Source organism: Nicotiana tabacum, chromosome 17 (genome assembly GCF_000715075.1).
Source record: "Nicotiana tabacum cultivar K326 chromosome 17, ASM71507v2, whole genome shotgun sequence".
Classification (NCBI taxonomy): domain Eukaryota; kingdom Viridiplantae; phylum Streptophyta; class Magnoliopsida; order Solanales; family Solanaceae; genus Nicotiana; species Nicotiana tabacum.
Window position 1 is genome coordinate 56,615,240 of NC_134096.1, and position 26,724 is coordinate 56,641,963.

General features: G+C 40.7%; 1 protein-coding gene across 1 annotated transcript; it reads right to left on the reverse strand.

The window, feature by feature from the left end:
• Positions 1-17,488: 17,488 nt before the first annotated feature.
• Positions 17,489-18,283, reverse strand: LOC142171862 (uncharacterized). Its single transcript, XM_075235567.1, has one exon. The coding sequence runs from the start codon at positions 18,281-18,283 to the stop codon at positions 17,489-17,491; it is 795 nt and encodes a 264-aa protein (XP_075091668.1).
• Positions 18,284-26,724: the final 8,441 nt, after the last annotated feature.

Below are 26,724 nucleotides of genomic sequence, written 5' to 3' on the forward strand. Positions count from 1 at the left end.
AAATCCTGTTGTGACTAACCTGACTTTGGAAGCATATTTCTCGCAATCTATAAGGAATTTAGAGATGATCTAAAAATAAAAGTTGTAGCCATTGGTGTCTATTTTTCAGAAAGTTAAACCATTTGTCATTTGGAATTTTGTACAAAACGTTATGACCATTAAACTACAGGTTGTCCGGAAGAGTTGGAAAAGGCTGTTGGAAAATTTGTTCATCGCGATTGCGGGGGAATGGCTAGCGATCGCATAGAATAAAATTTTGTACTTCGCGATCGCGAGCCTTGGTCTGCTATCGCATAGAGGAAATGACTGGGAAGAGAATTTAAGTTCTGAAAATGGGACTTCATCCCATTTTCCATTTTTGATGAATTGGAGCTCGAGAATGGAAATTCGTCCCATATTGTTCAATTACCCAAATCCATGGTTGTTTTTAACATTTATTTGGTGATTTAAGTTGGAAAATTGTGAAAACCCTCTTGGTTTAATTTAAAGATTTGAGGGTCGAGTTGATGTCAAAATTTGGTAAAATTTGTATGGTTGGACTTGTGGTTGAATGTGCGTTCATATTTTGTAACTTTTGTCGGGTTACGAGACATGGGCTCCACAAGCAATATTTGAGTTAAATTTCGTATTTTTGTTTGAAAATTAGTATTTTCATATGGAATTAATTCCAATAATTTGTATTGACTAATCAAATTAATTGTGACTAAATACGATGCTTCCAGAGGCCAATTAGCCAGGCAAAGGCATAGTGCAGTAAAGAATTTCATGGTTTGAAGTAAGTATCTTGCGTAACCTTGAGTGAGGAAAATACTCCTTTGTAACGACCCGACCGGTCATTTTGAATCCTAGAACCTTGTTCAGCTAAATAAGACCTCCCATATATGCTTTTACTGTTTTATGACTTGCGGGAATAGTTAGTTCGGGTTGAAATTAGAACACATGGTTCCTTAAGGCTGTCTTAAAAGGCCAAGTTTGACTTCGATCAACATTTTGAGTAAACAACCTCGTTATCGGGATTAGACGATTCCAATAGGTTCGTGTGATGATTTTGGACTTGGGCGTATGTTCGGATCAGGTTTTGGATGAACCGGGAGCGTTTTGGCAACTAATAATGGAAGTTAGTTCTTTGAAGGCTTTAGAAGTTCTTTAAATTTGGTTTCAAATGGGGTTTTGGTGTTATCGAGGTCCTAATGGAATTCCGAGACTGGGAATAGTTCCGTAATGTCATTTAAGACTTGCACGCAAAATTTGGTGTCATTCCGAGTAGTTTAAGTACGTTTCGACGCATTGGACGTAAATTGAAGAACTTGAAGTTCTTAAGTTTGATTCAATTGGTTTTTGAGTGCGATTGTTAGTTTTGATGTTGTTTTGAGCGTTCTGAGATTTTGAGCGAGTACCTTTTATGATTCCAAACTTGTTGGTATATTCGGGCGGGGCCCTAAAGCCCCCGAGTGTTAATTGGACGAGGGTCGGACCAAGATGAGAATTTGGTACAAGAATCAGGTCTGTCATAATTTCACCTATGCTTGGACAGCCGTAGGTGCGAGCCAAGCCTCGCAGAAGCGGCCTAGGAAGGGCAGCCCAAGTTTCGCAGGCGCGGCTCATATTCCGCAGAAGCGAGACCGCAGAAGTGGAAACCCGTCCGTAGAAGTGACGCCAGCCGGCCTAGGGGAGTTCCGCAGAAGCAGACTTTTGTCCGTTGAAGCGAGGGAATAGGTGCGGCCTTATGACCGCAAGTGCTTAAATCGCTGAAGGCAATGAACTTTATTTAATACGGGACTTAGGAATTTTTCTCCCATTCTTCACACATTTTGGGAACTTTTTGAGCTTCAAAAAGGGAGACTTCAACCTAGCTATTGATGGTAAGTAATTCCTACCTTAATGTAAGTTCAATACATAGATTATGGGTAGATTTCAATATAGAAATTGGTAGAAATTGTGGGTTTAGATGAATTACCTACGGTTTAATAAAAATGGGTTTTTACCACAAAAATGATTATGAAACTTAGTGAAAATCATATATTTATGTTCCTAAGGTTATGAGTAACAACTTTCCTCAAAGATTTTCGGAATCCGGGTATGTGGGCCCGGGGGTGAATTTTAGGAATCGTGCAATTTGGGTTGGGTAATCACTCTAATAGTAAAGATATGAACTTTTGAGCATGTATTGATTAATTTATATAATGTTTGACTAGTTTCGAGTCCTTTGGCATCAAATTTGGAGGTTTGAGCGCATTCTTGAATTGGGAAGTAGGCTTTGATACGAGGTAAGTCTCTTTTCTAATCTTGTAAGAGGAAATTTACCTCATAGGTGAGCTTAATTAATGTGTTGTTATTTGTGGGGCTACGTACGTACGAAGTGATGAGAGTCCGTACGTAGCTACTATTCCTAATCATGTCCGGGTAGTTTTAGGTTTTCACCATGCTTTGTGGACACCGTTATTTAATTATATTTGTTAATTGTATCAAATGGGACTTAGTCGAGGATGTTTTTTAAGGATTTAAAAGCTTCAAGTTGAATTGTCTTTATTCTGAAAAGAATCAAGAAAGAGTTATAATTTATTAATAATTTATATTTGACCGCGTAGCAAGTATGATCCGCGAGTGGGGTAATTCTTTCTACTACTCTCATGGGAGCGGGCCGTTCGCCTCAGCAGGTTAATTGATTTATCTATGGTTCGTGCCGTTCGACCCTCGACAGTGCATATTTTACATTTATGTTGGATCAGTCCGAACGTCCTCGGTGGAATTTTGTGCGTGATAATAGAACTAGAATTCTTTTTTTTAATAATTGGTATAAATTCATTATTTGAAAGATTATTTGTTTTAAATGAAGGAAGTGATTTGGGTTCTTAAATATGGTGATGAATTGTTCAGTCATTTCTTGTTTTGAGTTTTATTGTTACATATATCATGCTTAATTAGAATTTCATATTATGATATTGATGGCCCTTAGTAAGTATCGGAGTCGACCCATCGTCACTACTTCTTCAAAATTAGACTAGATACTTATTGGGTACATATCGTTTATGTACTCACGTTATACTTTTGTACTTAATTGTACAAGATCTGAGACAGGTGCATCTGGTTACCAGTCTGGTGCGTAGATTTGATCCCTATCTCGAGACTTCACGATGAGCTGCCTTCCGAGCCCTTTTGCAGTAGCTAGAGTCTCCCTTATGTTTTATTTTTATTTCTTCTGTCTATTTCCTTTCAGACAGTAGGCTAGTGTTCTTTTGTATATTCTACTAGATTGCCCACATACTTGTGACACCGGGTCTTGGCACACACTAGTAGACTTATGATTTTAAGTTGTATTTCTACGTTTATGATTTTATTTAGCTGTTTTCATTTTGTTCACTTTAAATTCCGTTATTTGTTATATTCTCTAAATCTTAAAGATAGTTAGCTGTTCGTCTTATTAAAAATGGAAATTACTAGATTGTTAACAGTCGGCTTGCATAGCAACGGTGTTGGGCGCCATCACGGTCTAAACCAGAATTAGGTCGTGACAACATGGTTTCAGAGCACTAGGTTCACATAGGTTTCACAAGTTATGGGTAGACCTAGTAGAGTCTTGCGGATCAGTGCAGAGATGTCCGTACTTCTCTTGGAGAGGTTATAGGGTGTTAGGAAACTACTCTTTATTCATCTCCTATTGTGCAGTTGATGGTATATTAAGATCCTTTCTCTCATTCTCTCACAGATGGTGAGGACGCGTACGACGGAAGTTCCAGACCTGGGAGGAGCTGCTCCCCCCGTTGCTAGAGGTCGAGGCAGAGGCCGGGGAAGGGCACCGGCTTGAGGTAGGGGATGAGGGAGTCCCAGATATGCCTTAGTAGAACCACCAGATCCAGTGGAGGATCCCATCATTGAGGAGTAGGGCAAGGTGCCCGCCACAGAGTCAGCCCCGATAGATTTCATGTAAGCACCGAGTTTTCAGGAAGTCATAGGCCGTATGCTGTGGTTCATGGACACTACGTATAGCACCCGTAAAAATTTCGAAGCACTTAACTGTAAAGCCCCGTAAAATTTTGCAAAAGGAAATAATATTTCGTGGTGCCGAATTGGTTTTACGTGTTGAGGATTGTTGCAAAGGCAGTTAAGCTCGCCGCGACTCGAACTTTTTGGGTTGAACAATACACTGAGGGATAAAGGAAAATTTTTGGCAGAAAATTGCGTTTCTGCGGTCCACTATGCGACCGTAGAATTAGTCTGCAGACCGCATAATGGCCGCAAAAATGAGGCAAGAGAGGGTTTGTTTGGATACAATTCTGCAGTCGACTATGCGACCGTAGGACAGGTCTGCGGGCCGCATAGTGACCGCAGACCCGGACAGATTTTTGGCCAGTTCTGGACACCAATTATGCTGCCGATATGCAGTCCGCATATCAATTAGGCAATCACATATGTGATCGCAGAACCTGTTCCGGAGCTTCATTTTTGGGGTTTTTATAACCTGACCCTACTTCGTTAAATACACGAAAAGGGTCATTTTTTGAGGAAGAATTCTGATGTTTTAGAGGGAAGGGAGAGTGTCTTAGAGAGAGAGGAAACCCTAGGCTAATTTTCATCACCCTTTGCTCAAATCTTGGAAGATTAACAAGGATAACCTATAAGGTCTTCATCCTAAAGGTAAGATTCTACACCCTTACCCTCAATTTCAAATTTTGTCTAAAATTGGGTAATTAGCAAGATAATATTTGGGCATGGGAGTTGTCCATATCACATGCATGTGTTATCAAAGGGTGTGGGAAGATTGTTGAGCTCAAATAAGTAAAGATTGGGTTGTGAAGTGCAGGAAATCTTGTAGAAGAACCTTGTAGTTAAATTTGCACACCTAGTGTTTGATAAAATGCTCAAATGAGCTGAGACCATGAATATCTTCCTAATAATGGTTCAATTTTGTTATGTCTCAAAATAGATTAAAGTTGCTAAGAATTACGGAATATTTTAGAGTTTAAGGAAGCTCCATTGAGGTATGCTGGCTAAACTACTCTCTTATAATTGAATTCAATGATGTTCTCATAAGTTTCAAGTATGGTTGTCTCAAGTTCCTTATTCTATGTTTCGAGTTGTTCCCAATAAATTCGATTGTCCCGAATAAGCAAAGTGTCGAGAATTATGTATTCAAAAGGTGTTCCGAATGTTCCTAACACATTATGTTATCTTTTGGGAATGTGTTCAAGAATGATATGTGTATTAAAATGCTATGTCTTTGAGTTATGTTTCAAATGAAAGCTATGATTCCAAATTGTGTGATAAAACTCAATATGCTTAAGACTCATAATTGCTCATATGTGTACCTAAAGTCGTGATTTGAAATGTCTTACTGTTGATAACCTATAAAGATGGTTGGAAGTGAAATAAGTGAATTGGGATATAGAGTGTGGCCAATGTGCAAGAGTGAAAGTTATACTTGTGGCAAATGGTGCCAATGTAATTAAAAGATGTGAAAGAAGTATGAAATGCGATGATTGTTATAAGTGAAAATTATACTTTTGGCCGATGGTCCCAATGAAATGAAATGATGTGAGAAAGGTTATGAAATGAGTCTCGACTCAAATGGTTTAAAATGACTTCGAAAATTGAATTGCCTAAAAGCTTTCGTACTCAAGTCATGCCATAAGTGGCTATTTTAACAAATACTATGCTTTGTGAGTATTTCCAATGTGTTTTGCGTTCTTACATATTTGTGAGTGGAAATTGTGTATTGCCTTTGTGGGGAAAATGTGTCAAGAATAAATGGTGTGTTATTTGCTGATGATTTAAACTTGCGCTCAATTGCCAATTATTTTACTCCATTTCTCGAAAGAAATATATTGTTCTTAAATTGTTCATTTCTAATGAACTTAAAGTTGTGATTTCCAGAATATTATATGTATGTTGATATTTATGATGATGATACAAGAGAAGGAAGAAATGAAAGTGCGGAATAACAAATATGGCCATCGTGCCCCGAATAAAGAATCTTGTAAATAGCCAAAAAGAGAAAGGAAATATTGTTGTTGTTATTGGTTGAAAATACTAGTAGAGATTTATAGAATGTGGAAGATGATGAGGTAAATACATTTTCACCTATGTTATTTCTGTGAATTATTCCTCTTATTTGGGATGAGATTGATGTGATAAAACTATTTCTCTTAATTGGGATAAGATTGATTGATATAAAAGGGTTGATGTCTCGAATAATACAGTCTAGCCGATCGGGTCGTGATTGGACACCATGCCGCACACATGGTGGTGATTGTGTTGGAAATTGTAATTGAATTTGTGATTTTGGTTGATGTCATCAAATAAGACAGCCTAACAGGTCGAGTCATGATCAGACTCCGTGCTAGATTCACGGTGGTATATTTGCACAAAGATTATGATTGAAATTGTGGTTGATGTCTTCAAATAAGATGGCCTAGCTGATCGGGTCGTGATCGGACTCCATGCTAAAAGTACAGTGGTATTGGTATTGATAGTGATTGTGGTTGATGTCTCTAATGAGATAGCCTAGCCGATCAGGTCGTGATCAGACTCCGTGCTAAAAGTACGGCGGTATTGGTATTGTGAATGGTGGTATCGCTATTGTGAATATTGGTATTGTGAATGATGGAATTGCTACTGTGAATATTGTTATTGTGAACGGTGGTATTGCTATTGTGAATATTGGTATTGTGAACGGTGGTATTGGTATTATGAACATTAGTACTGTAAAAGGTGAAATTGTAAACAATGATATATTGGTGCTAAATATCTCCCAACAAAAAAATAATATTATCATCATATTTTGATTATCACTTCACAATGTTATCTTCATATTTTGGAAATTGTTATGTTTTAACTTGGCATTTGAATATCATTGATTGTTGATTGTTGTTTCCACGATTTTTCCTTTCTTACATTGGCATTCTATTTTGAAAGAGGACAGTTAGCTTTACATATTAGTACTATTCCATATGTATTAACGTCCCTTTTGCGGGGAGCGCTGCATCTTCAATGGATGCAGGTGATTCAGCAGTGGGCAACTTTGGTCCTCGTTAGCATTTACTCCCTATTCAACAGGTTTTAGTGAGCCCTACTCTATTCTAGGCCTGATGTCTCTTGATGTTACACTTTGTGTATTTAGGTATAGCTGAGACCTTGTTGCCGGCACTTCCATACTATTCTTCTGTCATATTTAGAGGCTCCGTAGACAGGTTGTGGGTGGTGTATGATGTGTGGGAATTGAACTAAAAACATTGCTATTTGGAAAATATGTTTTTCATCATATCTATAAACTTGTAATACTTTGGAAAATTATAAATAAAGTTGCTAATGGAATGAAATGAGAGTTGTTAATAAAATATTTTCAGTGTTTGATTAATGGAGTGCATCTCCTCTTTATTCATGAATGAGTTTGGGTAGAAGTAAATCTAATAGGCTTGCTCGAACAGGTTCACTCAGTTGAGCGCCGGTCGCGCTCCTTGAGTTTGGGGCGTGCCACTATGACTTAGGCTGGTTTATTTCCAGCAGACCCAACCACATCTCAGGCGGGAGGGGGAGCACAAACCCCTACTGCCCAGGCTTCGGGGCATGCAACTGTAGTATATCAGACTCCGGGTACACTACCCATGGACGGAGCCCAGCCAGTTGCAGTAGTTGCATCTGAGCCTAGGCCAGTTGCGGACGGTGATCCGCAGAAGCTATTGGACAGATGGACTAGACTACACCCTCCTATCTTTGGGGGTGAGAGGAATGAGGATCCTCAAGATTTCATTGATCGGTGCAGGGACAGACTGCAAAACATGAGGATATTGGAGTCGCATGGGGTGAATTTCACTACCTTCGAGCTAGAGGGCAGGGCCCATAGATGGTGGCAGTCTTATCTTCTTGGCAGACTAGCGGGTTCTCCTCCCATGGCTTGGGACCAATTTATACAGCTTTTCTTGGACATGTATATTCCACCCTTTCAGAGGTAAGAGTTGCGAGGTCAGTTCGAGCAACTCAAGCAGGGTCAGATATCAGTGACCGATTATGAAGTGAGATTCGCTAAGTTGTCTCGCCACGTACTCTTGATACTTCCTACCAATGCAGAGAGAGTGCAGAGATTTGTTGTGGGGTTGCACCCCAGTATTCGGGCTAGTATGGCCCGGGATGTGGAGATGGGTACGGATTATCAGCTAGTAGTGGAGATTGCTCAGAGGATTGAGGGCTACCGCTAGAGGGGTAGAGAGAAGATATAGCAGGGCAAGAGGACACATTTCTCTAGAGAGTTTAGAGGTGCCCCAGCTAGGGGCAGAGGTCAGTTTGGGAGGGGTCAGCCTAGTAGACCCACATATCCAGCACCGCCACCTCCTCGGGGGTACTCCAGGACCCTATTTTATTTTATGCTAGAGAGTTCTTATCGCACACCTGCTCATCAGGGTTCTTCCAGTGCCTATTTCAGTGCCATGCCAAAAGGTTCATACATCCCACCAGCCATCCATGGTTCTTCTAGTGGGTATTCAGGCTATTAGGGTCAGACTTCGGTGCATCAGTCTATGGTACCGAGAGGTTGTTACGAGTGTGGAGATCCAGGTCACATAAAGAGATATTGCCCCAGATTTCGGGGCAATGCAGTACAACGGGGTCATCAACCTATGATTGTAGCACCAGCCGTCCGATCGCCCAGAGGTGGGGGACATATGGGTAGGCTCTTTCCTAGAGGTGGAGGACAGGTAGGGGGAGGTCAGCCAGCTATTGTTCAGTCAGGTGGAGGCCAACCAACCAGCGCTCCAGCTAGATTCTATGTTTTTTCGGCCAGACCAGATGCAGTGGCCTCAGATACCGTGATCACAGATATTATTTCTGTCTGCGGTAGGGATGCTTTGGTGTTATTTGACCCAGGATCTACCTATATATATGTATTATATCTGTTTTCTCATTTCCTGGATATTCCTCGCGAGTCCTTGGGTACTCCTGTTTATGTGTCCACTCCTGTGGGTGATTCTGTGGTTGTGGATCGGATCTATCAGTCCTGTGCGGTCACATTCTGTGGTTACGAGACTATAGTGGACCTTCTATTACTTGATATGACTGACTTTGAGTTCATCCTGGGCATGGACTGGCTATCTCTATATCACGCCATCCTTGATTGCCATGCCAAGACTATTACCTTAGTATTGCCGGAGTTGCCTAGATTGGAGTGGAAGGGTTCGTATGTCAGTACATCTAGTCGGGTTATCTCTTTTCTGAAGGCTTGACATATGGTCGAGAAGGGTTGTTTGGCTTATCTAGCCTATGTTCGGGATACTACCTCAGAGTCTTCGATGATTGATTAAGTGCCAGTAGTCCGGGAGTTCGCCGATGTGTTTCCTTCTGACCTTCCAGCCATGCCACTAGATCGTGATATTGATTTATGTATTGACTTGGCTATGGGTACCCAGCCTATATCTATCCCACCGTACCGTATGGCTCCGAAGGAGCAGGTCAAACAATTGTTAGCAAAGGGTTTTGTCAGACCAAGTGTATCACCTTGGGGTGTGCACCAATGTTATTTGTGAAGAAAAAAGATGGAACTATGCAGATGTGCATTGATTACCACCAGTTGAACAAAGTTACTATCAAGAACAAGTACTTGTTGCCGCGTATTGATGATTTGTTTGACTAGTTGCAGGGTTCTAGGGTGTTCCCTAAGATCGACTTGAGGTCAGGGTATCATCAGTTGAAGATTCAGGACTCATATGTTCCGAAGACTGCTTTCCGTACTAGATATGGTCATTATGAGTTTCTAGTGATATCCTTCGGCTTGACCAATGCCCCAACGACGTTTATGGATTTGATGAACATGGTTTTCATGCCTTATATTGATTCATTCGTCAATGTCTTCATTGATGATATCTTGATCTACTCACGTAGCCTAGGGGAGCATGAGTAGCATTTGAGAGTAGTGCTCCAGACTTTGCGGGAACAGAAACTGTATGCTAAGTTCTCCAAGTGTGAGTTTTGGTTAGATTCCGTGGCATTCTTGGGGTATGTGGTATGAGACGAGGGTATCAAGGTGGATCCCAAGAAGACTGAGGCAGTTCAGAGTTGGCCTCGTCCCACTTCGACGGCTGAGATTAGGAGTTTCCTGGGGTTAGCAGGATATTATCGCTGATTTGTGGAGGGATTTTTATCCATTGAAGCACCTTTGACTAGATTGACCAAGAAGGGTGCTCTATTCTGTTGGTCCGATGATTGTGAGGTGAGCTTTCAGAAGCTCAAGATGGCCTTGACTACAACACCAGTTCTAGTGTTGCCTTCCGGTTTGGGGATATATACTGTGTATTGCGATGCTTCACCCGTTCGCTTGGGTTGTGTATTGATATAAAAGGGTCGAGTTATTGTATATACTTCACGTCAGCCAAAGCCCCATGAGAAGAATTATCATGTGCATGACTTGTAGTTGGCCGCGATTGTTCATGCTCTTAAGATATGGAGGCATTATCTATATGGGGGTGCCTTGTGAGGTTTACAGTGATCACCGTAGTTTGTAGCACTTGTTCAAGCAAATGGATCTCAATTTGAGTCAGCTTAGATGGCTTGAGTTGCTGAAGGACTGTGACATCACCATTATTTATCATCCGGGTAAGGCAAACGTGGTCGTGGATGCCTTGAGCAGGAAGGCAGAGAGTATGGGTAGCTTGGCATTTATTTCAGCAGAAGAGAGGCCACTAGCTTTGGACATTCAGTCCTTGGCTAACAGACTTGTGAGGTTGGATATTTCAGAGCCCAGCCGAGTTGTTGCATGTGTTGTTGCCCAGTCTTCACTATTGGAGCCGATCAAGGCTCGATAGTTTGATGATCCGCACTTGGCAGTTCTCAGAGTGACAGTACTACAGGGTGGTGCCAAGGAGGTTTCTATTGGCGAGGATGGTGTTCTACGACTGCAATAAATCCCCTTCATATGACGTGAGGGAGAGGATTCTAGAGGAGGCGCACATTTCTCGATATTCCATTCACCCAGGTGCTACGAAGATGTATCGCGACCTGAAGCAGCATTTTTGGTGGAGGTGGATGAAGAAAGATATAGTTGAGTATGTAGTTAGATGATTAAATTGCCAACAGGTTAAGTATGAGCACCAAAGGCCAGGAAGCCTACTCCAGCAGATGACTATACCCGAGTGGAAGTGGGAAAGCATCTGTATGGACTTCGTGGTTGGGTTGCCGGGAACTTTGTGGAGGTTTGATGCAGTTTGGGTCATTGTAGATAGATTTATATCCGGGAGATAGTTCGGTTCCACGATATTCCTATTTCCATCATATCAAATAGAGGCCCTCAGTTCACCTCTCATTTCTTGAAATCCGTACAAAGTGAGTTGGGGACCTGTGCAGAGCTCAACACTGCGTTTCATCCACAGATAGACGGGCAATCAGAGCGGACAATTTAGATCTTGGAGGACATGCTCAGAGCATATATGATTGACTTTGTGGGACAATAGGATCAGTCCAGCATCGATATGGCTCCATTCGAGGCTTTATAGGGTTGGCGGTGTCGTTCTCCCATTTTATGGTTTGAGCTTGGCGAGGCTAGGTTGTATGGCACTGATTTGGTGAAGGATTCCTTAGAGAAGGTAAAGCTGATTCAGGAGCGATTTTGCACAGCTCAGTCCCGACATAAGAGTTACGTGGATAAGAAGGCGCGTGATTTATCGTTTATGGTGGACGAGAAGGTTCTCTTGAAATCTCACCGATGAAGGGGATTATGCGATTCAGAAAGAAGGGAAAGTTAAGCCTAAAGTTTATAGGCCCATTTGAGATGTTGAGGCGAGTTGGGGAGGTTGCTTATGAGCTTGCTTTGGTTCCCAGTCTATCGGGAGTTCACCCGATTTTTCACATGTCTATGTTCCGGAGGTATCACACTGACTTGTCACATGTGTTAGACTTTAGCACTATTCAGCTAGATGAGAGCTTGGGTTATAAGGATGAGCCAGTTGCCATTGTTGCTAGACAGGATCGCCAGTTGAGATCCAAGAGGATTTCCATGGTTTAGTGGAGGGGCCAACCAGTCGAGGAGGCAACATAGGAGTCCGAGGAGGACATGTGGAGCAGATATCAACACTTATTCAGCACTCCAGGTATGAATCTAAACCCGTTCGAGGATGACCATTTGTTAAAGAGGGGGAGAATGTAATAACCCGGCCGGTCGTTTTGATTCCTAGAACCCTGTTCCCCTAAATAAGACCTCCCGTACATGCTTTTACTGTTTTATTACTTGCGTGAATAGTTAGTTCGGGATTTGGAAGGGTTCAGGTTGAAATCGGAACACTTGGTTCCTTAAGGTTGGCTTAAAAGGTCAAGTTTGACTTAGGTCAACATGTTGAGTAAATGACCTCGAAATCGGGATTTGACATTTCCAATAGGTTCGTGTGATGATTTCGGACTTGGGCGTATATTCGGATCGGGTTTTGGATGACCCGAGAGCATTTTAGCGCCTAATAGTGGAAATTGGTTCTTCGAAGGCTTTAGAAGTTCTTAAAATTTGTTTTGGAATGGTTTTTGGTGTTATCGAGGTCTTAACGGAATTCCGAGACCGAGAATAGTTTCGTAATGTCATTTAAGACTTGCACGCAAAATTTGGTGTCATTCCGAGCAGTTTAAGTACTTTTCGGCGCATTGGAATTAAATTAAAGAACTTGAAGTTCTTAAGTTTGATTCAATTGGTTTTGGGGTGCGATTCTTAGTTTTGATGTTGTTTCGGGCGTTCCGAGAGTTTGAGAAAGTTAATATTTTGATTCCAAACTTATTGGTATGTTCGGGAGGGGCCCCGAGGGCGCCGAGTGTCAATCGGACGAGGCTCGGACCAAGATGAGAATTTGGAACAAACATCAGGTCTGTCTTGCGCTTGGCCAGCCGCAGGTGTGAGCCAAGCCTCACAAAAGCGGCCTAGGAAGGGCAGCCCAAGTTTCGCAGGTGCGACTCATCCTCCGCAGAAGCGAGACCGCAGAAGTGGAAACCCGTCCGTAGAAGTGACGCCAGCCGGCCCAGGGGAGTTCCGCAGAAGTAGACTTTTGTCCGTAGAAGCGAGGGAACAGGTGCAGCCTTATGACCGCAGGTGCTGAAATCGCTGAAGGCAGTGAACTTTATTTAATATGGGACTTGGGCATTTTTCTCCCATTCTTCACACATTTTGGGCGATTTTAGAGCTTCAAAAAGGGAGACTTCAACCTAGCTATTGATTGTAAGTAATTCCTACCTTAATGTGAGTTTAATACATAGATTATGAGTCGATTTCGACATGGAAATTGGTAGAAATCATGGGCTCAGATGAAAAACCTACGGTTTAATAAAAATGAGATTTTACCACGAAAATGATTATGAAACTTAGTGAAAACCATATATTTATGTTCCTAAGGTTATGGGTAACTACTTTCTTCAAATATTTTTGGAATCCGGGTATGTGGGACCGGGGGTGAATTTTAGGAATCGTGCAATTTGGGTTGGGTAACCACTCTAATAGTGGAGATATGAACTTTTGAGCATAGATTGATTAATTTATGTAATGTTTGACTAGTTTCGAGTCCTTTGGCATCAAATTTGGACGTTTGAGCGCATTCTTGAATTGGGAAGTAGGCTTTGAGACAAGGTAAGTCTCTTTTCTAACATTGTAAGAGGGAATTTACCCTATAGGTGAACTTTATTACTATGTGTTGTTATTTGTGGGGCTACGTACGCACGAAGTGACGAGAGTCCGTACGTAGCTACTATTCCTGATCATGCCCGGGTAGTTTTATTTACACCATGCTTTGTGCACACCGTTATTTGATTATATTTGTTAATTGTATCAAATGGAACAAAGTCGGGGATTTTTTTTTAAGGATTTAAAAGCTTCAAGTTGAATTGTCTTTATTTTGAAAAGAATCAAGAAATAGTTATGATTTATTGATAATTTATATTTGACCGTGTCACAAGTATGATCCGCGAGCGGGGTAATTCTTTCTACTACTCTCATGGGAGCGGGCCGTTCGCCTCGGCAGGTTAATTGATTTATCTATTGTTCGTGCCGTTTGACCCTCGACAGTGCACAGTTTACATTTATGTTGAATCGGGCCGAACGTTCTTCGTGGAATATTGTGCGTGATAATAGAACTAGAAGTCTTTTTTTAATAATTGGTATCAATTCATTATTTGAAAGATTATTTGTTTTAAATGAAGAAAGTGATTTGTGTTCTTAAATATAGTGATGAATTGTTCAGTTATTTCTTGTTCTGAGTTTTATTGTTACATATATCATGCTTAATTAGAATTTCATATTATGATATTGATGGCCTTTAGTAAGTGTCAGAGTCGATCCCTCGTCACTACTTCTTCGACGTTAGACTAGATACTTACTGGGTACACATTATTTATGTACTCATGCTAGACTTTTGTACTTAACTGTACAGGATCTAAGGCACGTGCATCTGGTGCGTAGATTTGATCCCCATCTCGAGATTTTAGGGTGAGCTGCCTTCCGAGCTGTTTTGTAGTAACTGGAGTCTCCCTTATGTTTTATTTCTTTTTTACTTCTGTCTATTTTATTTCAAACAATAGGTTAGTGTTCTTTTGTATACTTTACTAGATTGCCCACATACTTGTGACACCGGATCTTGGCACACACTAGCAGACTTATGATTTTGGGTTGTATTTCTACGTTTATGATTTCATTTAGCTGTCTTCATTTTGTTCACTTTAAATTCCGTTATTTGTTAAATTCTCTAAATCTTATAGATAGTTAGTTGTTTGACTTATTAAAAATGGAAATCACTAGATTGTTAACAGTCGGCTTGCCTAGCAACAGTGCTGGGTGCCATCACGGCCTAAACCAGAATTAGGTCGTGACACCCTTAGGCATTGAGTCTTATGTGGAAATTGTGTTATTAAAAACCATGTACGCGAGGTGACGAGTACGTACTTGGTTTATATGTGCAAATTATATCGGTTGAAATTCGTAGACGCTCTTATGTATTAAATTAGAAATTGTTGGAATATAGTAAATCCTTGAATTGTTATACCTCATTCCATGTTTGTCGACTTTGTATTTTATATGATAATTTGGTGTGATTGTCACTTGGATTTTTATGTGAATTCCGTGTGTTTGTTGATTTGATGTTTTCTTGGAATTAAATTCATTATGGATTCCTTATCTGCAAATAATTATTAAATAAGTTTAAAATGAGGCATTAATATATATTTATTAAAATTTGGATTAAAGAAGGTGTTATCCTATACTGAATTACTTTTCCATCTCTGTTGTTTTATTGGGCTATTTGCTGATAAATTTATTGATTTTACTATATCTTTGGAATTGGTTGTGGCGTATGGCCAAATTGTGATATGAATTATTGTATTGTGTTTCCGTGATCATATTCAGTGTTAAATTGTGAAATATTTTTCTGTTAAGTTGCTCACTCCCGGATATTTATGTTAAGAGTTTGTGCACATTATTGTCGAGTCATGGGCTCCTTATTGTGAAAAATAATATATTGTTGATTTATGTGGCAAGTTATAATATTTGAGAACTTGATGTGCAATTTGTGATATGTTGTAATATTTGAGCACTTGAGGTGCAATTTATGAGATGTTGTGATATTGACACGTGATATTGTTGGGAGGTTTGTTCGGGTATTTGCACGAGATTTCTGCCATGCTATTGTTACTATTGATATATGCACATGCGGTGTGACAAGACGGGCTATACATGTGGGTTTGTGCATGTGTAGAGATAAGGTGAGAATATTATTATGCGCGTACGGTGAGACAAGGCGTGCATTTAGTTTATTATTGCGCACATGGAGAGACAAGGTGGTATATGTCGGGGATTGATTTTTGATGACTCGTGATGGCCTGGGGGCATTGTTGTTGTTGATATTTATGATTTGGCAGTACGAGGCGGTAGCTAGGGAGTGCCCTTTTGTTGATATTTCTCTATGGTTGCACTTGCCTTTGGTCATTTTGTTTTTCCGTAATATGTAAATTCATGTGTTCTCCGTGATATATTATTTGACTTAATATTAAGTGTTTTGTATTTCTTGTTGTATTGTGTTGGCTTTTTCGTACAAGACTCTGAGGATTTGTTTTTCTAGTTTGTACTTTTTCTTTAAGATTGGGTTGTATAAAAGGAATTACTATTATGTTTTAATTTAATAAATTTTACATCCAAATCAATAGCTTAATGATGCTTTATTTTAATTGAAATGACATTTTCTTCACTCAAACTATTTATAAATTAAACTCATTTATCTGTTGAATTCTTACTTGATTTACAAAAATATTTGTAACCTTATTTTATTGAAAATAAATTGATCGTGCAGATTTTATCTATTGATATATTTGGCACGAGAGTTGTTTGTGCGGTTATGATAGAGATATGGGAACGGGGTGCCGTGAGAATATGAAAGGATGGTATTTATTCAAAAGAATTATACGTGAAAGATTTATATTTGAGAGACTTGTTTAATTGGTTGTACTTGTGTTTCTTATTTGTCTGAGTAATAATTATGGTGTTCTTGCTGCCTTGTTGTTTACATCACTAGTTGATTATTGTTGCTATCACTGCTATTTATTTTCTATTATTTTGTATACTATATTGCATATGTTATTAGATTAGTGAGTGTCTTGACCGCACCTCGTCACTACTCCACCGAGATTAGTCTTGATACTTACTAGGTACCGACTGTGATGTACTCATACTACACTTCTGCACATGTTTTGTGCAGAGTAAGGTATTGGAGATATCGAACTCGAGCAGAGTTAGTGTGTTGATCGTAAGGAATCAAGGTAGTATTGCTTGGTCATCGTAGTCCCTTGGAGTCTTTCTATTTTATTATACTGTCAACTCTTATTCAAACGATATTGTATATCTGATCCTTTATTATCCAGTTAGAGTTCATGACTCAGTATTGCCAGTATGGGGAGGTTGTTTGAATATTTCTGCTGTTGATTTGACACTTGTATTAAATTATATGTTTAAAAAAAGGGACTTGAATTGTTATTATAATCAGCTTACCTAGTCTTAGAAACTAAATGTCATCACGACGTCTGTGGTGGGATTTTGGGTCGTGACAATTTTTCTCTTAAAATCCTTTTAATATCGGACATTATATATGGTCCTTTTTTAGAAGGAATTTCTTTAATCTCTGGACTTGTAGGAATATTATCCTGAATTTTGTCCACCTTATCAATTATTTGGGACCTTAACTCTGGGTCTTTAATAACCCTGAGAAGGTCTAATAAACAATCTTTAGTCAGGACATTGACTTCTAAGTCCTTGAATTGAGAATATAAATTAAAAACCTTATCATTTGTGTTGCTATTACAACACTGACCTTGATTTTGCTTGCAGGGTCCACACTCATCATCTGAAGGAAGGTATTCTTCCTCTTGTAGGCCTCTTAAATCTTCATCAGTTTATGATTCTTCTCTATCACTATTTTCTGGTGAATTTTCACGAGACGAATTTAACAAAATCTTATATAAAGAGTCCTTAATATTATTATCTAAGTCAAGGTTCTTAATCTTATCCTTGACTTTGCAATCTCTTGCATAAAATTCTTAGGCGTATAAGCCTTCTTATAAGCGTATTGGATTTTATATTAGGCGTATCGGATTTTATAAAATTCTTTCTATGCTTATAAGCCTTCTTTCTCTTATCTTTCCGTTTAAATCTCTTATCAGAAGATCCTCTATTCTTTTTCTTATACCTATAGGGCTTTTCCGGTTCTTTCTTATGTCTATGAGATTTCTTAATCTTAGGAATATCTATGGCAAATTGTTCACAAAATTCTCCTAATTGTTGTCTTTTATTAAGACGATACTTCTTAATTTCATAGATTAACTTGATTTCGTTATACATAGCTAAGCCTTCTTGTGTACATACACTAATAAGCTTTTCATATAAATATCTATCATAATTTATACTCATTGATGTTCCACGAAGAGCTTTTCTAACTCTTTCAGCAAAGAGTGTCGGGAGTCCATCAATAAATTTGGACTTCCAGTGAGTGCTATTACACTCTAGTAATTCCATTACCTTGGATAAGAAAACATCCTTATACCATCTAAAACTTATTAGAGTCTTACATCTAAGGTTTTGGAGCATGGTTCTTATGGTCTCACTATTATCTGACCATCTTCCAGAAAAGTGTTCTATAATATTAAGAACAAAAGTATAGACATTGTTTTGAACATTTTGTCCATTTTCTATTTTTACCGCGCCCATTACTTCAGCGCGTTGTTCGAGTTTTAGACAGTTATCCCACCAGCCTTTTAATTGACCAGTAAACCCTGCTGTAATCATATAAGCAATAGTCATTTCAGAGTTGTTATTAACCTTATAGATAATACTATACATAAGCATCCTATGTACTTGGGTATAAATTTGACGGTCAATAAAACCATCTATGTTCCATTCATAGATTTATGCGCCAATATAGTTCCGAGAATAATGGCTAAAGTCTGGTTCCTCTAGAAGTACATCTTGAGGAGAACATCCTTTGGGTTGGTTTTTGAGCATATTTTTCTGAGATTTTATTAATCTCATCAGAGAGTTTTACTCTCCTATCTTCATAAGATAAATGTTCTAAATTTAAAGGACTAATATTAAATCCTTCAAAAATTTTATCTAATAAATTCTCCAGGTCCTTGAGACTTTGTATTTTAAAGTCTTTGACCTCAGGAGGTGGTTGGATACTTGCAGTAGTAATTTTCTTTTTACCATTTGTAGTATCCTTCCTAGATATTTTCTAGACTTCTATAATTAACTTGTCCAGTCTTTCATTGATGGAAATAATTTCTTCACCCAGAATACTATATATATATATATAGTTTTAGAACTTGATTATGCGCTCTTAAGCCTTAAAAATCTCATTTTTACCCTTCTCAATTTGCGTGCACAGTCCGGGCATGTTTTCGAAAAGCTTTTATGTTGAAAATTAATGAATATAAGAATTTATGCCTTAAAAGTTGATTTTAGTTGACTTCGGTCAATAGTTTTGGTAAACGGGCTTGGATTTATGTTTTTACAGTCCCGGTGGGTCCGTATCGAATTATGGGACCTGGGCGTATGCCCGAAATCAAATTCGGAGGTCTCTAGCTTGAGTTATGAATTTTTGAAAAAAATTAAAAGTCTGAAAATTAATTATTTTTAAGAATTGGTTGATATTTGGCCTTGTTGATACCGGATCCGTATTTTGGTTTCGGAGCCCGTTATAGGTGCAATATAATATTTAAGACTTGTCTGTAAAATTTTGTGAGAAACGGAGTTGATTTGACGTGATTCGGACGTCTAGTTGAGAAGATAGAAATTGTAAACTGTTCTTGAGAATTGCATTTGATTTGGTGCTAAGTTCATAGTTTTAGGTGTTATTTTGGCAATTTGATCGCGCGAGAAAGTTCGTATGATATGTTTATACTTGTGTGCATGTTTGGTTTGGAGTCCCGAGGGCTCGGGTAAGTTTCAAATAGGCCACGGGATGTTTTGGACTTGGGAAAATCTGGTATTTTGCTGCAGCAGGTGTTCTTGCATGTCCTTCTTCGCGTTCGGGAAGTTACTCCCGCGAATGCGAAGATTAAACTGATGAGGCCGGAATTTTCTTCTTCGCGAACGCGAAGGCTTGGTCGTGAACACGAAGCGATGGGGGCGTTACCCTTCGCGAACGTGACAAGCTCATCGCGAACACGTAGTGTTAGGCACTGGGGGTGAGGGAGTCAGTCTTTTCTTCATCGCGAACGTGATGCCCGGGGAGGGGGGGTAGCCTACGCGAACACGGACGAGGTCTTGCGAACGCAAAGGCTTGGCAGCCTATACCGTTCGCGAACGCGACAATGTTCTCGCGAACGCGACTGTGTTCTCGCGAACGCGATGAACATTGTCGCCCAACACTTACCAGAATCCAAAAACGTGAATTGGCCATTTATTTCATTTTCTCAAAAACCAAACGGACTAGAGGTGATTTACAAGAGTTTTTTTCTTCCCCCAAAGTGTTGGTAAGTGATTCTAAACCATTTTCTTTCAGTTACCCATTACATTTTATGAATTATTAACCTAAAATCTATAGTTTTCATGTTAGAATTAGGGGTTAGGTAGAAATTAGGAATTTCGGAAATTTGGGGATTTAGACCTCAATTTGAGGTCGGATTCCAAAACCATTTATACATCTGGGCTCGGGATGAATGGGTTAATAAATTTTGGTCTGAACCTCGGGTTTTGACCAAGCGGGTCCGGGGTCGAGTTTTCGACCTTTTGGAGGAAAATTTGGGAAATTTAATTTATGCAATGTAATTAATTCCTTTAGCAATAATTGATATTATTGAGTCATTTTTTATTAGATACGTGTGGTTTGGAGGTGAATTCTAGAGGAAAAGCTGTGATTGAGAATTAAGTGGCCTTCAGAACAAGGTAAGTGTTGTGTCTAACCCTGACTTGAGGAAATTAGGTAACTTAGACTATTTGCTACGTGAAATTCTTGTCAGCGACATATATGTGAGGTGACGAGTAGTTATATGCCGCCAATTTACCTATTTTCCATGTTTCTTCAATTTTTCTTATACCACCTCTTTCCTATGCCTAATTACTACGTGTTTATACTAGTGTTGTTAAATTGATCGTTCTTATCATTTTTATGGATTTCTTGCTGATAATTGAGTATTTATTTCATAGTTGAGATTGATATTTTGGAACCAAATGTTGAAGTAAGGCTTGTACTTGTTATTCTATCTCCCTGTTGTTATTTATGCATTGCGTTATGGTAAGAGAGAATGTTAATGCACGAAGGGTGATTCCGTGCCATATTGTGAGTGTTAATGCACGAAGGGTGATGCCGTGCCATATTGTGAATGTAAAAGCACGAAGGGTGATGTCGTGCCATATTGTGAGTGTAAAAGAACGAAGGGTGATGTCGTGCCATATTGTCAGTTGTACTGACACTACACTCTGCACTCTCTATGCAGATTTCGATACCGGCTCAGGTTGATCGAGATTTTGCTATTGGACCGATATTCGGAGAATCAAGGTAGATCTGTCGGTGTTCACAAACCTTGAAGTCCCCGTCTATCTTTTCTGTTCTATTGTTTCTTTCATTCAGACAGTTGTAATTCTTTCATACTATTACTTGTAGTAAATTCTAGAATGCTCGTGAATTGTGATTCCAGATCCGGGTGGTAGTAATTAATACAGTTTTTATATTATTCCGCACATATTATATTTCATCTTATTTAATTGTAGTTATTTACTTAATGGAAATAAGGAATTGATATAAGGAATTAGTGGAAATTCCGGGTCGTGACAAGTTGGTATCAAAGCATTAGGTTGCCTAGGTCTCACGATTCAGGTGCAAGCTTAGTAGAGTCTGGAGGATCGGTACAGAGACGTCTGTGCTTATATTTCAGAGGCTATAAAGTTTAGAAACAAATTTCACTTCTATTCTTATTTGTCGTGCGATGTTGTATTCTCAATACTGATTGGACTCTTATACTCTTATTCTCTTGTAGATGGAGAGAACACGTACAGCTTGCTCAGCTGAGCAGCAACCAGAGCCTCTAGTGGCAGCTCCCACGCGGGGCAGAGGTCGAGGTAGGGGGAGGGCTTATCCCAGAGCCCCAGCAGCAGCCCCAGCAGTAAAGCCACAAATAGATCTTGATGAGGAGGTTCCAGCCCAGACTGTTCTTGCCGGACCAGCTCAGGTTTCGGAGGGGTTCATTGCCACCCGAGTACTTTAGGATGCTTTGGTCCATTTGGTGGGCCTTATGGAGAGTGTGGCCCAGACCGGTGCATTTCCCATGGCACCAGCTGTCTCTCAGGCTAGAGGAGGAGCCCAAACTCCCACTACTACCGCTCCGGAGCAGATAACTCCCCAGAATCAGGATTCAGCAGCTTAGCCAGTCAGAGTAGTTTAGCCTGTTATTGCAGCACATGTCGAAGATGGGCAAGCTATGTCTTTTGAGGCCTTATAGAGATTGGACAGGTTTACGAAGCTCTTCCCAGTTTACTTCAGTGCTGCCCCTTCAGAGGATCCCAGGAGTATCTCGACAGTTGTCACGAGGTTCTACAGAACATGAGTATAGTGGAGACCAATAGGGTCGATTTTGTTGCATTTTAGATGACTGGTTCTGCTAAGAATTAGTGGAGAGATTATTTGTTGACCAGACCATCTGGGTCGCCTGATCTTACTTGGGACCAGTTCTCTCAGCTCATCCTAGAAAAGTTTCTGCCTATCACATTGAGAGAGGAGCGTCGCCGTCAGTTCGAGCGTCTCCAGTAAGGCAGTATGACCGTCAGTTTGTGGATTTCGTCCGTCATGCTATTATTCTGCTTTCCACTGAGAGAGAGAGAGAGAGAGAAAGAGAGAGAGAGAGGGAGGGGTGATGAGGTTTATTTACAGACTTTCTCAGCCTATCAGATTGCAGATGGTTAAGAATACTGGGACTGAGATTTCTTTTCAGGCGGCTGCTAATATTGCCAGACGAGTCGAGATGGTTCTTACTTAGGGAGGTCAGGACTTTGACAAGAGACCTCGTCATTCTTGTGAGTTTAGTGGTGCCTCATCTATAGGCAGGGGTACTTTTGGTAGAGGCCATCCTCCCAAGCCATTTCATTCAGCATTCCAGGCATCCCACGGTGCCTCAGGTGGTTGTGGTCCTCATATGCCTTATTCCGACCAGCTGGCCTATAGTGCACTACCAGCTCCTATTAGTGGACTTCCACTCCAGAGTTATTAGGGTGGTTACTCAGGTCGACAGGGTCAGTTTCAAGGTCAGCAGTCACATCAGCCGAGGTCATGTTATACTTGTGGTGATCCGAGGCACATTGCTAAATTTTGCCCTCGGGAAACGGGCAGCTCACAGTATCAGAGTTCCTATGCTATGGTTCTGGCACCAATTACTGCACCACCTACTCAACCAGCTAGAGGCAGGGGTCAGGCAGCCAGAGGTAGATGCCAGACTATTAGAGGTGGAGGTTAGGCCCTTAGAGTGAAGACCAGCTAGCTAGAGGCCATCCCAGAGATGTAGTTCAGAGTGGTGGGGCCTAGCTCCGGTGTTATGCTTTCCTAGCCAGGCTTGAGGCTGAGTCATCTGACGTTGTTATCACAGGTACTGTTTCAATTTGCAGTAGAGACGCTTCAATTCTATTTGATCCGGGATCTACTTACTTTTATGTGTCATCCTATTTTGCTTCATATTTGGTTGTTCCCCGTGATTCTTTGAGTGCTCCCGTGTATGTGTCTACACCAATGGGAGATGCTATTGTTGTAGATCGTGTTTATCGTTCATGTGTGGTCACCATTGGGAGTCTTGAGACTCGTGTAGACCTTCTACTTCTCGATTTGGTTGATTTTGATGTCATACTGGGTATGGATTGACTGTCACCTTTTCATGCTATATTAGATTATCACACCAAGACGGTGACCTTAGCCTTGCAGGGGTTGCCTCGATTAGAGTGGAGAGAGACTCTTGGCCATTCTACCAGCAGGCTTATCTATTATGTGAAGGCTCGGCACATGGTCGATAAGAGGTGTCTAATTTACTTGGCTTATGTCCGCGATTATAGTGTGGAGGTTCCTTCCATGGAGTCAGTGCCAGTTGTTTGTGAGTTTCCAGAGGTGTTTCCTACAGATCTACCGGGGATGCCACCCGACGGGGATATTGATTTCTGAATTGATTTGGATCCGGGCACTTAGCCTATTTCCATTCCACCATACCGCGTGGCCTCTCCAGAGTTGAAAGAATTGAAGGAACAATTGTAACATTTGCATGATAAAGGCTTTATTAGACCTAGTGTCTCACCCTCGGGTGCACTTGTATTGTTTGTGAAGAAGAAAGATGGATTGATGAGGATGTGTATATATTATCGGAAGTTGAACAAAGTCACCATCAAGAACAAGTATCCATTGCCAAGAATTGATGGTTTATTTGATCAACTTCAGGGTCCCCAGGTGTTTTCGAAGATTGATTTGAGATCTGGCTACCATCAATTGAGGATTAGGGCATCCGGTGTCCCTAAGACAACTTTTTAGACTCGGTATGGGCATTATGAGTTTCTAGTGATGTCATTTGGGCTGACAAATGCCCCAGCAACATTTATGGATTTGATGAACCAGGTGTTCAAGCCTTAGTTGGATTCCTTTGTGATTATGTTTATTGATTATATCTTGATCTAGTCCCACAACCAAGAGGAACATGAGCAACACCTTCGAATTATTCTACAAACTCTGAAAGACAGCCAGTTATATGCTAAGTTCTCAAAATGCGAGTTTTGGTTGAGTTCAGTTGATTTCTTGGATCACGTTGTATTAGCATAGGGTATTCAAGTGGATCCTAAGAATATTGAGGCGGTCAAGAACTGGCCTAGACCCACATCACCTACAGAGATCCGTAGTTTCTTGGGTTTGGCGGACTACTACCGTCGATTCGTGGAAGGGTTTTCATCCATAGCAGCCCCGTTGACCAAGTTGACCTAGAAAGGTGTCCCATTCAGATGGTCAGACGAGTGTGAGGTGAGCTTTCAGAAGCTCAAGATAGCTTTGATTACGGCACCGGTATTGGTGTTACCCACAGGTTCAGAATCTTATACAATATATTGTGATGCATCTCATATTAGCCTGGGTGCGGTATTAATGTAAGGTGGCAAGGTTATTGCATATGCTTTGCGGCAGCTGAAGGTTCACGAGAAGAATTATCTTGTTTAGGATTTAGAGCTCGCAACCATTGTTCACGTGCTGAAGATTTGGAGGCACTACCTTTACGGCGTGCCATGTGAGGTATTCACGGATCATCGGATCTTGCAGTATTTGTTCAAGCAGAAGGAACTCAATTTGAGGCAGAGGAGGTGGTTGGAGCTATTGAAAGACTATGATATCAACATATTGTATCATCCCCAGAAGGCCAATGTGGTGGCCGATGCCTTTGAGTAGAAAGTTAGCAAGTATGGGTAGCTTTGCATATATTCCAATTAGTGAGAGACCGCTTGCATTGGATGTTCAGGCCTTGGCCAATCAGTTCATAAGGTTGGATGTTTCTGAGTCCAGCCGTGTTCTAGCTTGTACAGTTGCTCGGTCTTCTTTGTTTGAGCGTATCAGAGATCGGCAATATAGCGATCCTCATTTGCTTGTCCTTTGAGACACAGTGATTCATGGTGGTGCCAAGTAGGTTACTGTTGGAGATGACAGAGTTTTGAGGATGCATGGTCGTATTTGTGTGCCTAATGTGGATGGACTTCGTGAGTTGATTCTTGAGGAGGCCCACAGTTCCCGGTATTCTATTCATCCGAGCGCCACCAAGATGTATCAGGACCTGCGGCAGCATTATTGGTGGATAAGGATGAAGAAGGATATAATTGCATATGCAGCTCGGTGTCTAAATTGTCAGCAAGTCAAGTACGAGCATCAGATACCTGGTGGTTTGCTTCAAAAGATAGAGATTCCTGAGTGGAAGTGGGAACGTATCACTATGGATTTCATTGTTGGACTCCCACAGACTCAGAGGAAGTTCGATGTCATTTGGGTCATTCATGTTGTAGTTTCATATTCTTCAGAGCAGTTAGCTTAGATTTATATCCGCGAGATCGTCCGTCTTCATGGTGTGCCCGTGTCTATCATATCTGACCGAGGCACGTAGTTCACCTCGCACTTCTGGAGAGCAGTATGGTGTGAGTTGGGCACACGGTTTAGTTGAGCACATCGTTTCATCCTCAGACGGACGGACAGTCCGAGCGCAGATCTTGGTGGATATGCTCCGCGCATGTGTTATAGACTTCGAAGGATCGTGGAATCAGTTCTTGCCCCTTGTAGAGTTTGCCTCCCTATGATGCACTATATGGTAGACAATGTCGATCGTCGGTCGGATGGTTTGAGCCGGGGGAGGCTCGGTTATTGGGTACAGATTTGGTACAGGATGCATTGGACAAGTTCAAGATTATTCAGGATAGACTTCGCACAGCTCAGTCCAGGCAAAAGAGTTATGCCGACCGCAAGGTTCATGATATTGCATTCATAGTCGGGGAGAAAGTATTGCTTCGGGTATCACCCATGAAGGGTGTGATGAGGTTCGGAAAGAAGGGCAAGTTGAGCCCTAGGTATATCAGACGTTTTGAGATTCTGGAAAGAGTGGGAGAGGTGACTTATAGGCTTGCGTTGCCACCTAGTTTATCAGAAGTTCATTCGGTGTTCCATGTGTCCATGCTTCGAAAGTATCACGGCGATCCGTCCCATGTGTTAGATTTCAGCTCTGTCCAGTTGGACAAGGATTTGACTTACGAGGAGGAGCCGGTGGCTATTCTAGCCCGGCAAGTTCGCCAGTTGAGATCAAAGAGTTAACCGTCAGTTAGAGTGCAGTAGAGAGGTCAGCCTGTTGAGGCAACTACTTGGGAATCCGAGTCCGATATGCGGAGTAGATATCCCCACCTTTTCACCAGCTCAGGTACTTTTCTATGTCCGTTCGATGAGGAATGGTTGTTTTAGAGGTGGAGAATATGATGACCCAAAGGGTCATATTATTTTTTTGAACTCGATTCTGCGCTCTTAAGACTTAAAAATCTCATTTTACCCTCCTCGATTTGCGTGTACAGTCTGGGCATATTTTCAGAAAGCTTTTATGTTGAAAATTGATGAAAATAAGAATTTATGCCTTAAAAATTTATTTTAGTTGACTTCGATCAACATTTTGGTAAACAGGCCCGGTGGGTCCGTATCAAATTATGGGACCTGGGCGTATGCCCGGAATCGAATTCGTAGGTCCCTAGCTCGAGTTATGAATTTTTGA